At 45.0% G+C, this 12,630-nt stretch overlaps 2 protein-coding genes across 4 annotated transcripts in view; both read right to left on the reverse strand.

Annotated features, from left to right (window-relative positions):
* Window positions 1-6,856, reverse strand: part of LZTR1 (leucine zipper like transcription regulator 1) — a 38,383-nt gene extending 31,527 nt beyond the window's left edge. Inside the window, exons 1-8 of one of the 2 annotated variants that reach the window (XM_040535510.1) lie at window positions 6,555-6,856; window positions 6,381-6,443; window positions 5,868-5,924; window positions 5,129-5,208; window positions 4,646-4,754; window positions 3,224-3,307; window positions 1,675-1,732; window positions 936-1,075 (exon numbers count right to left, since the gene is read on the reverse strand). In XM_040535510.1, the coding sequence (XP_040391444.1) occupies window positions 936-1,075; window positions 1,675-1,732; window positions 3,224-3,307; window positions 4,646-4,754; window positions 5,129-5,208; window positions 5,868-5,924; window positions 6,381-6,443; window positions 6,555-6,730 (767 nt within the window). In that variant the 5' untranslated portion in view covers window positions 6,731-6,856. The remainder of the gene's footprint in view (window positions 1-935; window positions 1,076-1,674; window positions 1,733-3,223; window positions 3,308-4,645; window positions 4,755-5,128; window positions 5,209-5,867; window positions 5,925-6,380; window positions 6,444-6,554) is intronic. The other variant, XM_040535511.1, reaches the window with a different exon arrangement.
* Window positions 6,857-8,939: 2,083 nt separating this feature from the next.
* IPO9 (importin 9) overlaps window positions 8,940-12,630 on the reverse strand; it is a 34,065-nt gene continuing 30,374 nt past the window's right edge. For both annotated transcript variants that reach the window (XM_040535503.1, XM_040535505.1), the window contains exons 22-24: window positions 12,281-12,382; window positions 11,382-11,458; window positions 8,940-10,802 (exon numbers count right to left, since the gene is read on the reverse strand). In XM_040535503.1, the coding sequence (XP_040391437.1) occupies window positions 10,692-10,802; window positions 11,382-11,458; window positions 12,281-12,382 (290 nt within the window). In that variant the 3' untranslated portion in view covers window positions 8,940-10,691. The remainder of the gene's footprint in view (window positions 10,803-11,381; window positions 11,459-12,280; window positions 12,383-12,630) is intronic.

A 12,630-nucleotide genomic window follows, 5' to 3' on the forward strand; every position in this document is an offset into this window, starting at 1 on the left:
CACTCTCACTCAGATTATACAAATTAAGAAGAGAAGCCCATTAGAGTTGTTACTGAACCCACACAACCACAGGCAACTGCAAACCCCTTAAACTTCTCAGAGACCTGCATCAGCTCCATGTTGCTAAACAGCTGAGAATGTCATAAAGACAACACGTCTCCTTAACCTAGACATGTTTATGTAAACCCCAGCAGCTCAAAGACCACAACTTGGGAAGGAATTAGTGATCTACTGTCACACATTTTAACAGCTAACCCTTCCAAGTAAACGGCAGCATTCTGATTATGTAGCACGTTTCGGCAAGGCATTGCTTATTCATGATGATAGCACTATTTCAGCCAAGGATTTGAGGCAGTTGGCTGTTGTTTCACTTGTGGTTCCACATCAGCCAGTTCCACTGGTAACCAGACAGACCAGGTTTCCAGAACAGACCCTAAGATCTGCATGCCCACCTTACGGCATTTTTCTCTCACCGGAGGGGTCACATTTTCAGAGCAACAGTCAGCACTCCAAGCAAGTCACACTAAATGTCTCAAACTGAATACTCAAGATGTTAAAAGATACTGTGCTTTCACATTTCCTAAGGATTCTAGTGTGAACTGGTATTTTACAGGACCTCTGTCTGTTTTTAATCAAGTATTCATAACAACTTTTAGGAAGAAAATACTTGGCATTTGATTCAGAATAAACTGAGATACATGCTTCCTTCTTAAAGCATATCTACCAAACTTTCTGTTCATTTGCTGAAAAAGCCCTAGCCAAAGCACATGGCAAAATACAAAGTCTCATTAAAACAGACCATATTTTATTTAATCTATCCTTGCTGGTCATAAGATGTAGTATTCCTCCTCAATAGCTTCAAGTACATGCATTCCTCAGCTTAAGTAGTCAAGGATTATGTGGATTTTGTGCAGCTTAACTGCAAAAAAACTTACATTTTTTCCTTGAATTCAAACTGGAAGAGATTATTGGTAATCTTTGCTCCACTCTGGCCAGAGAAAACAAACATCTTGTCTTTGCAAACAGCCACAGGAAAATTACAGCATGAAGGAGGGATCTCACCACTTTGTTCAATCTGAAAGATAATGAAGTACAAAATAAACAAACAAAACATTTTGTAGAGCAAAGTTACACATGTGGAGTACGCTTGTAGGAACGCGCAGGGCATCCGCACATAAGAGTACACGGTAGCAACGTTTGCAGACAATCAAGTCCCCATAAATTTGGCAATAGGTAATCAATTAATGCTGTGTTTACAGGTCTGCACAGACTAATTTTACCACGGATAAAAAAAGATGGGAGGCCGTATTTCTAAAGCCTCTGTCACTGCGAGGATGGGGATTCTCTCTGATCTTGACAGGCACTCAGCAAAGATTCCTGTTGATGGCAGTGGTTAAAGCGGGAAACACAGTCCTTTTTTAGAGGGGACATAGCAAAGCCAGCCCGGGCAGTCGAGGTCCAGCTCACAGATTCACAAGCAGAAATCATACGTTCATACATCGTTGGTGTTTTCCAAGTACACAAACAAAATGAAACTTGAACTGCTGTTAAGCTGTGTGACAAATACATTCTGAAGAGAGAGCAATGCAATCTGGTATAGGAAATTTAAAGTAATTGTGTGTGAAAACCAAAAAAGAAAAGTTATTTGCATTATTTCAAATTAAAGCTTCTTACCTCTTCCCAACATGTTAGCTCTCTATCCTGTAGGCCAATTGTCCACATATCATTTAACCTGTGTTACAACACAAAAAAGTCGGACTGGAAACACTTTATGTTTTGTTATTTTTAGCTCATAGAATTGAAAAGACAAAGATTATATTTTATCAGCATTCCTTCTCCTGAAAGGAAGAATCTCCTGCTAGCAGAAAAAAAATAATACAAACCTAAATTTCTAACTCTATATTTTATACCACCACCAGAGCCTGCTTTAGCATCTTTCTGGTTACATACACACAACAGTTAACACAACAACTCTGCTTGGAGCTTAAGGATTAGAATTTAATCTTCGGGATTTTTACAGAAATACCCCTTATTATCATGCTTTCTTTCACCCATTCCTGCTAACTCCTGATACTGACCACAGTAATTATTTATGTGGCTGAATCCTACTCCAAACACATAAAAGAGGATGAAGTGAGTAACGTGACACATCAGAGGCTACTACACATCTGACTATGATTTTCCCAATACAAGTAATTTGCAGACGACTACAAATGCTTCTTTTGTTCAGAGTTGCCTGGAGGCTCATGTTCCACAAAAAGACATTTTTAGCACGATCTTGGTAAATTAGATAGCTCCTCTCACCCAATCTCTCCTTCCAGCTACCCAGGGCCCATGGGGAACTTCCTAAATTGGAACAGAACAATTCCACAGTCATGCATCTTTCTCCAATTCTTCCTCCAGAAACAAAGGAAAGATCCCAGCTGCTTCTTCACATTAATGTCGGTTCCGGTGGAGACTGAGAAGCTTTTTTACAGATTCTCCTCAGAAGAGGCACCCAGCAACTTGAGGCATCTCCTAGTGTGTGCCAATCTATGTGTTCTCATGGTGCAGATATCGTGCATCAACATAAAAAACTTCCCATCTTCACCAAGACAAAAAAAAAAAAAAAATCACACGTTCAGAACTGACTCTTCCCTGATGGACTGACAGCACATGTGGAGAGCTGGAATCTGGAACAAAGCACCAGGCTCTCCCTAACTTCTCAGTACCACTCCTTTTCAGTCATTTCTCATCTAACATCTCATCTGCCTTCAATCTAAATAATCTTGATATTTCAGCGCAATATCCCACCAAGGGTATCACGTATTTTCAAAGAAAAAGCTCACATAGTTTTCTCGGTTATGTTATATGACTTCATAGAAAACCCAGGCTTTGTTCTGTCAGTTTTCAGCAACATCAGGAGGCCTGTAGCGGGTATCTTCTAAGAAATGCTCATTTGCCAAATTTCAAAGACCATTTAGCATCTTTGCAATCAAGCAAGCTGTCAAACCATACATCCACAGCCATTCTGAGTCACCAGCTTCTTAGCTTTTAAACATATACTTAATTCAACACGTACTAGTGAACTGCAAAAATCTAACGCTTCAACAACAGTGAGGTTTAGCAAAGCTCCCATTATTGTTAAAAGCACTCGGTATAGGAAAATGTCTCTACAGATGTGAAAAGCCAGTGACTGGGATTTTACACAAGCGACCAAGGAGAGAGCGATCCCTCCACATACCGTGCATTGCCATCGTATCCCGCAAAGATCCACAGCTTATCACTGTACACTGTTGCACCGTGAGCTGACCTCGCAACCGGTAACCTGCAATTGAGAAAAAAAAGTCTTAATTACCTACAGAAGTGCTAGAAGAAGGATCTGCATGATAGGCAAAATGCACAGGTAACAAGAATAAAGCCCCCTACACAAACTGCCTCAGCCAGGAAATTGCTTCTGTCATACATCCTCAAAACACAAAGCAAGCTTCTGATGGGTACATTTTAGAACATTATTCTCTCCTTCCATCACTAAACTACCTCAACACATCCAGGGAAAAAAAATAAACCAACAAATTGCTTGTTATGCTCCAAATACTCTGAAGTATTTTATCTAAGGTAGCAAAGCAGTGGGACGATTAATAGCACTATCATTATAGCAAAGTGGAAAACTACAAATGTTATAAAAATCCCATGCAGGTTTTCATGCACTAAGAGGATGGAACACGTAAGTGAAATCATGGACAGGGTTCAAAAGACAGCATAGCGCAGGCATTCCTGAAATACAGAGCCCATGATAAAAGATCAGTCATGTGATTTCTCCTTCCTAATTTGAATTGCTTTTTCTAAATCAGCCAACTTCAGCTGTGGGTAAACAGAAGGACATTTGAATTCATAAAATATAAATAAGAATTACTCTCTGAAATGTCCGAAGTTGCTAGAAGAACCAGAAAGAGAAATTACTAATGTAGTCTACCTTCTAAAATGTAACATATACTCATGAGCAGTGAGCAACAGTAACTCAAGAACAGAGTGTGTGCCTCATCCATTTCTGCAAGTTACACTAGAGCCACGAAACAACCTGAAACGTGCATAGCCAACTTGAAGAAATAACGAGTTACCGTACTTAATTTTCCCTTGGAAAATTGTATCTTGGGAACCTCCATCCAACAGATGCAAACACATATCAACTCATTCATCTGCTTCTGAATTTGTTTGTGTGAACACGCATCACCTTAATGCACTTCAAGTAAGTATGCTCCAAGAAAGTCAAATTTTAATAAGAAAGGAATGTGTACATTTAACTACAAATACGCTTCAATTTGTTTTATGACAAAAACAAATTGAAGCCATATGGAATCAACAAATTTCATGCTATCCATGAAAAAGAGAATTTAAAAGAAATCGTTTCCTTTGCTCCCATCCCTTCTGACTCAGAAATGAAACGTGAAGAACGGTTTTGTCAAATTTCCAATCTTGTACACTCTGGAATGTAGGCCTTCAGAGCAAAAGATAAAGTCTTCAAGAAACTTTAATTAAGAAAGCAAGAAAGAAACAGTCTTATAGCCTTAATACTAACATTGTAACTAAGTCTGTGTGCCATTTTAATGGTTGCTGAGTGATGCTCAGAATCTTGAAGCGTAGGATAATAATGTCGCTTCCTTACCTTCCTTCAGTCTTCCACTCCGTCCATTGTCCAGTTGCAAACTTATATTCAAAGAGATCATTTTTATTCTTCAGATTGGAATTGGAATAAATGTCTCCAGTATAGCCACCTGAGCAACAACAATTCCATTAGACTCAAACCCAATACAGCACGTATGCTTAGAGTCAGCATATGAGAAGAAAACTTAAGTTTAGACAACACAGAGAGAAGCTATTTAACTACTGGACTACTGCAGATGGGAGACTTCTCCTTCGCTCTTAGCCCTGCAGAAACACCATGGCAATGAGCTTCAAGTTTGCATTGCTTTGGACAAAGAAGCAAAAGTATTTCAAAGCTAAAGCTGAAATCACAGCCAGCTGTGGAAAAATGCTAGGTTTTCTACTGAATAAGATTCTTTGAGGCTTCCTAAAAATATATCGTTTTTAAAATACCAACACATTTATCATTCCAAACATGCATAACTGTAATCTGCCACTGTCTTACCAAACACAAACATGCTGCTCCCATAGACCACAGCTGAGTGGTGATACCGTGGTGCTGGCGGGGTCCCCGTGGTAAAAGCCCTGCACAACATTTAGAACAGCAGCAATCAAACACCCTTGTCATGCTTCAAGCACTCAAAGTTATTATGCAGACTCAACAGGAAATATAACTGTTAAAAGTTAATCTACTGTTCTTGACTATTTTCACTGGTTTTGGTTTCTTAAATTATATTACCTAGGATTTCATAACAGGCTAAGCACCGCAAGCAGAGACAGCATAACGAACATGAAATCTGTTTGGCGGAGATATCAAGTAAGGCCCAGGTAAGACAACACAGATCGCACAGTCCAGAACGAGGGAGCAAAGCAAAAGCATCCATGAGCCCCCATCTGCACCTCTCATTGCCCGAGGGGCTGCAGCAGCCCAGTCCCTCTGCCCACGTGCCCTTCTGGCACTCTCAGACTGCACGAACGGTGCCAGCCCACGGCTCCAAGCATCACTGCGTTGCCCAGCATCCCCTGGCAGGAGCTGGGTGCATTTGACAGCCTCCCTGAAGGCTGTGTCACACACCAGACCAAGGGGCTTGTGAAGGCCCAACTGCAACCGCACCGGGGCGGGGGGAAGACGCTTCCTCCTGGATGATCTGTGTAGAGCCCCAGCTTTTTACACCCAGACCAGGGGTGCAGAGAAAGGAAGTCATCTTCCCCACCCCTGCAGGCAGCTGTGCAGGGCGACCCACCTGCACCACGAGCAGTCCTTCACGTCGAAGCGCAGCAGGTCGTTCAGCATCGTCTTCCTGTGGGAAGGAACCAGGGACGAAGGAACTCAGCGGGCTACAGTTCTGCTTAGGGCAGGACCCAGACCCCCAAACCCCTTCCCCTCAAGCCAGGACCCCCAGACCCCTTCCCCTCAGGCCAGAACCCCTCAAACCTCTTCACCTCAGACCCACGTCCCCCAAACCGCTTCCCCTCAAGCCAGGACCCCAAAAGCCCCTTCCCCTCAGGTCAGGACCCCCCAAACCCCTTCCCCTCACGTCAGGACGCCCCAAGCCCCTTCCCCTCAGGTCAGACCCCATCCCCAAGCCCCTTCTCCTCAGGTCAGACCTCACCCCCAAGCCCCTTCCCCTCAGACCCAAGCCCCTTCCCCTCAGACCCAAGCCCCCCAAGCCCTTTCCCCTCAGGTCAGACCCCCCCCCCCAGCCCCTTCCCCTCAGACCCAGGCCCCTCCCCTCGCCCCCCCCCCCCGGCCTCACCCGTTGTCCCCGCCGAAGACGTAGATGGCGTCCCGGTAGGCCACCACGGTGTGCTTGCTGCGCCTGCGGGCAGCACACAGCAGCGGTCAGGGGCCGCGGGGACGGGGACCCGGACCCGGACCCGGACCCGGACCCCGACCCCCCCCCCCCCGCCCGCCGCCCCCCGCCGCTCACCGGGCCCCCACGAACTCGTCGCAGGGCGGGAGGCGGCGCCAGCGGTGCACGGTCTCGAAGGGCCCGAAGTTGAGGGTGAGGTACTCCACGCTGTCCGAGCAGCTGTGGTCGAAGTCCACGCTCGGAGCCACCTTAGAGCGCCCCGCGACACCCGCCGGGGCCCCCGCCGCCGCCATGGCCCGTAGCAACCGGCGGGGCCTCCCCGCCGGACTACAACTCCCGGCGTGCCCCGCGGCTACTACTACTCGCCGCTCGGCTGCAGGATCACCGGCGGACTACAGCCCCCAGCATGCCCCGCTCCGTGGGAGGGGTGGGGGGGGGGCGGCTCGGCGGCAGCTTGCGGCGCTGCGGCACCGAAGGTCGCGCGTTCGAGTCCCAGGTCCGGCGGCAGCGCAGGGTGCGGGCAGAGGCCCTGCGGGCTGCCTGTGGAGGAGTCCCCGCGGCCCCGGGCAGCGGCCACAAGGGAGGGGCCGGGCCCTGGGGCATCGAGGTCGGGGTCGGGGTCGGGGTCGGGGTCGGGTCCGGGCCCAGCCGCCCCCAGCAGGAGAGCCCCAGGCCCCAGCTGCCCCCTGGTGGCGGGTCCTGCCCCCGCAGCTTGAGGGGAGCCCGGGGCTGGCCCAGGTGCCCGGTGCCCGCTCCCTGTACAAGCAGAAGCGAGGCACGTTTGTACATTAAAAGCTTTTATTCATTAATACAAAAAAAAAAATACCAAGAACAATACTCATGAGTACGCATAAAGTCTCATTCCAGAGTCATACCTGATCTATTAACTATTTAAATTATTTTCTGTGGCTACCAGAGCTTCATGCTACTCTAGCAAAATAAAACCCCAACCAGAGGCTGGCGGCCATGCTGGGGCAGCCACAGTCCCGTCCTTCATTTTACCCAACGCACCTCATAGCACAGCCTTAGTAACCTTTGGTGACTATGGGTTCAGTTTCTTCTCAACAACAGACAACGAATACGATGGGTGTTGCACACCTCGACACCAGGCCTTAGATGCATTTCCACAGCATCCGGCATCTTTCAGCCTGAGCAACCTCCTCGAGGCACACCGGCTCCGATCGGCTTCAAAGCTGACAGCCTCCAGCAAGCACTTTGTGGGTGAAGATACATCGTGTATCAGTCAGTTTTGTTAGGAGGAAGGAGAAAGCAGGACAAAGGCGTGTGGGACCACACAGGGTTCCTTCAAACCCCCTGCCGAGCACTGGGTGCTCTCACACCCTATTTGGCCTCTCTGTGAAAAGCTCAAGGCAGTACTTCTTGCCAAAAAAAGCATCCTGCACACCACAGTATGCTGTGGAGCTACGCCATCCCTGTGCCCACCATGCACAGATGGGCACAGGACCACCTCCAAGCTTGGTCTCCAGCCCCAGACCTTATCAGAGCTCCTGTACAGTGGCACCGTGCCTGCTCAGGCTGCGGGACGGGTGCGTGCACGTGAGCCAATGCTACCGGCAGGGGAGTGCACAGCACTAGTCCCCAACAGCCACTTATCCCCAAGTCCCTCCCATCTCACTGGATGCACTCATGGAAAAAGCTATCAACATCTGCAAATCAAAGAGCAGCTTCTAACCAACACTCAGGAGCTCTAGCAGGAACTGTACAAAACACTTATCATTTAACTCTTGGGACCTTGCAATCACCAAGAAATCCTTGGATTCCTCAGTTCAAGTATGAGGAATGGTATCAGTTACACAAGGCTGCTCCCATTTTTCAAACTTACTTAAACCTGCCACCCAACTTAACGTGCCTGAAGGATGACTGAAGCCAGCACCACCAAGGCACGCACCCGTCAACATCACCCGAAAGCACACAAACCCCACCAGCACCTCTCCCCAAGCCTGACCAGACCTGAACAAGACCCATTTACTACTAACATCCTAAGACACACCCCGATGCTTTCAAACATTTGGTATTCACTTACCTCAAAGGATGGATAGATGGATAGATGACTGTTATGATCCCTGCTGTCAATGTATGGGCCAAACTATAGCTTTTTCATTCTATAACTTGAAATGGAGTTTAGATTTTGTCTTTACTTCTGCTCTGCTGACTTACACACAGTTTTGATGCAGCACAGGCTTGTTCTGGTGTGCAGGGGGGAATGTCAACTACTAGATGGTCCTACCTGTTCCCAGGGCTGGGACCAGTCACTCTGAGGACACTCGCTTGATCCTTCCCAACAGCTATCAGGATATACCACTGCAGCCATCTACGTCCAGTTGGGTTTCCTCAAGAGACTGTTTAGTTTAATGTGTTGGCCCCTTTCAGTGAAAGCTACGAGACACACAAACGTCTCAAACGAAATTCCTAATTGACTTTAAATATATATATATATATATATATTTAAGTAGAAGACAGAGCCACAACATTCCCAGCAAAGGGAAGGCCATAGCACAAAGTTTAATTGTATATCCTTATACACCAGAGAATCCACAGGGAAGAAAGATACTGCAACACAACTGCTTGGAAACTTTTGATCAGAGCTTACACCTTATTAGACACAGGCTAATCCAGACAAAGCCACACACGCACAAAAACCAGCCTCAGGTTCTGCTTCTCATAGAGCTATTCATACAAAAAAACTATTGAGGACTCAAGGTTGAGCCAGACCTGCAGGTCTACAGCAAACTGTGGCGATTCCCCCTATTTCTGCCTCTTCTCAGGCACAAGAGGGATCTGAGTGGGAGAAGGGAGCAATATCCGCTTTACAATTTGGGGTTATTTTGCCACAGATGCTAAACAGGTTGTGCCATCTTTATCTGTTAAGAAGTTAATTTATTATCCCCTCCTGGTAAAAAACGTGAAAAGCTATATTCTAAACTAGATCAGTAAGATACATAATTACTCCATCTCTTTGGAGGTTTTCAGATACAACTTCAAAGCATATTATTCCACAAAGGAACAGCAAGTACCTTTCTTAAGAAAGGAAACTCTATAATGGGTCAGCCTTTTTCTTTTAAGGAGAAGAAGATGTATCCATTACAGGACTCCCTTTCTGTTTAGATGACTCCTGTGAAATACCCTAACATCCTCCAGGCGGCACATACAGAAAGTTTCCTAAGGAGAAATATGTCTAAAAAAAGTGACTTCAGGAAACATGTGCAATTTCCTTTTAAATCTGTTTTATAAGAAGGATACCAATGTACATTTTAATAGTTTTATTTTCATTTTCCCCAAGAGGGAACCAAAGGCAGAGAGGTGTTGTGAGATACATCACGCTGTTCTTATGGGTAAATCAATTTGCAAATGTTATTTTACCACTCTATAAAATACACACAGGAGTGTGAAGGAAGCAAAGTAGTTCAGAGTGGCTGTCATGGAGCAAATATCTTAAATACAATCATTTTTCTTGCCCTAAAAGTCGTGGCTCCTTGTGTTCCATAAAACCGAAGTCTTTAGTAGCCACATGCCACAGGAACAGAAATTTAAGTGGTAGCTTCCTTTGAGCATGTGCACACAAAAGCATTAGTAAAGAACTGCTCCCATGGGACTAGACAGTAGATGTGAGCAACAAAGCCCCATCCACAGCAGGAAAGAAGATATGCATCTAGTTTTATTGTCTCAGCTTCCCATCCAAACTCCTGTAAACTGGTTCCATACCATTCAGGCATCTCTGATAAGAGTCTATAGTTCTATAAAAAGAAGTCGCACTGTAAGATCGAGATATTTACCCTGTATGTGTTATGTGAGCGCGAAGAGGAACAACCTTCCAATTTCTCAAGATACATCCAAGCAATCTGTAGGTGACCCAATTCCTTTCTCTGTCCAGCTGTGCTGTGTGAAACTCAGTTAAGTGCCTCTTCACGGGTAGAGACAGTTTGCTTTTAAAAATATTAAGGACACATTTCTAATTTTTTTTAAGAACTTCCTGGAAAGTTACTGTGGAAAATGAAAGTGCTCCCATGGTGAGACCAACGTGCAAAGCTCTATAGACTTCCATCTTTGCTGCTTTCTTAGTATTCCTTCCCTTAGCAGATTCGTTAAGATGAGGCTCTACACGTCGCAATGAGGCCCATCATCCACCTGTGACAAGCAGGTAGACACTGGAAAATGTTTTATGTTTAATCATAAAACGTGGAATAAGCCAAAAAATATGGTTCAGATATGATCGGTATGGTCTCTTGAGCGGGTTTATATACCAATGGCCTGTAACACTCGCTTTTCGTTCTCATTGAGATGGTCTGAAAACATTGCATAGCAGGGCTGCTGTGCAAACTGACACAGGAAGTCAGTGAGATAGGCCTGAAAGGGAGACAGAAAGATCCAGTTAGCATCACTTCACTTCGGAAATTCTGCTTCTTTCAAGCATCCAAAGATAAACGCGAACACGCACCAAACATGACAAGGAGACTGCAGGGAACAGAGAAGCGATGCAGAAGGGAGCGAGGTGGCAGAGGGGAAAGGCCAACAAACAGCTTCCAGGCGGTGGTAAAAAGCAGGAGCAAAGTATGGCACAGGGCCTGTGACTGGATGGGAGCATCTCCAAGGGGAATATGAAACTCTGTAATATCCAATCTACTTTTGATTTCAGCAAATAGCTGTGAAGCTCATGGGTAGAAAAGTCGCACCTCCCTCTATTAAAGAAGTTTTGCTCATTTCCTTCTCCAAGTTATAGGTACAATATGAAAAAATAGCTCCAGGCATTCTTTGGATACTCAGCACTTTCCAAAGTAACCTCAATGAACTGACTACATTTGGGACAACCATCATTAATTGGTGTTTCCACTGGTGTTTTGCAGTTTTGTTAGAGTACAACATAAAAATAAATAAATTCACAAGGAATGACAGGAACCTGATTTAAAAAAAATTCTAGAGCATCACCTGGAGATCTATTTGGTAAAGAGGGTCCTTTAACGCATCTGGATCATCCTCTTCATCATCTTCATAGTAATCCTCATCTGTCAGAGGCAAATCAGCAGGTTTTAACAAAAAACAGAGCAAAATATCTCAGGAAGTGTTCTACTGGACTACTGTTGAAGTCCAAAGGTCCACAAAGAAATAGCTTCGGCACTGCTGCATAAACTATTTTGTATCCAGAATATTTGCTCCTTAAGTTCACATGGTTAGAAAAAAAAAATACACCCCAGAACAAGAAGGGTCGCAGTGGGAGTCCCAAGGAATGCAGACGTGAGATGAGCATACACAAGATACTAGACAAGCAAGTTTGTTAGTTACGTGCACTATTAATCTTAAGCCTTGATCTTATGCCAGGGTGACACATTTCCAGTTCTGTGCTAATGCAAGAAGTCTCCCTACTGTATCAGCCTGTAAGGTTCTCCCCTAAGACTATATGCAAACTGGGGAAGAGAGGAAAGGAGATACTATACACGCTCTGTCTGCTTTATGCTGCAATTATTTCTCAAGATCACTCCACAGGCAAGTTCGTCCACTGCTACGACACTGTCATTCCATCTCCATCTCCAGCACCAATCCGCTTCTCCGTCTTTGAGCACCAATATTCTCTTCAGAAAGAAATACCTGCACGAACCTCACAACAATGCAAAGCCTACACAGCATCCAAACTCCCATGTGAAAAATAAAGTCATATAATCAATGTGTTGTTCAAAGACATGTCCCTCTCCCACAGAAAAAAAAAATCCACCTTTTTCAAAGTCCCAGTGTATTTCCTCCCCCTTGCCTGCTATCAAGGAAAGAAAACTAACTAGAACATCAGCAATTCTATTTTATCTTTGAGTAACAACCTTGAAGTTGTTACTTACCATACTTGTTTGTGGAAAGAATATCTGATAAGAACTGTCCTGCTAAGCTTTCATCTTCATCTTCATCTTCTTCCTGATCCTCCCACATATCATTTGAATCATCTGTTTAAAAATAAAAAAATAAATAAATCTAGAAATAAACAAAATCCAAGGTGCCCAATCTGTAAATCACTATACAGGGACTGTATAGGTTTTAGGCAAACATCCCTGCTTTAGTAGGTGGGCAAAGGGAAAAGGCTGCAACCACTGTCATCTCTTTGGAATGACTGACTCAAAAATTGGAGCTAAGCAAAAAGCAGCAGCAAGAATGTATCCCCAAACAGGGAGGAAGAAAAGAAAACTGGATATAT

This window comes from Cygnus olor, chromosome 24 (genome assembly GCF_009769625.2).
Source record: "Cygnus olor isolate bCygOlo1 chromosome 24, bCygOlo1.pri.v2, whole genome shotgun sequence".
Taxonomy (NCBI): Eukaryota; Metazoa; Chordata; class Aves; order Anseriformes; family Anatidae; genus Cygnus; species Cygnus olor.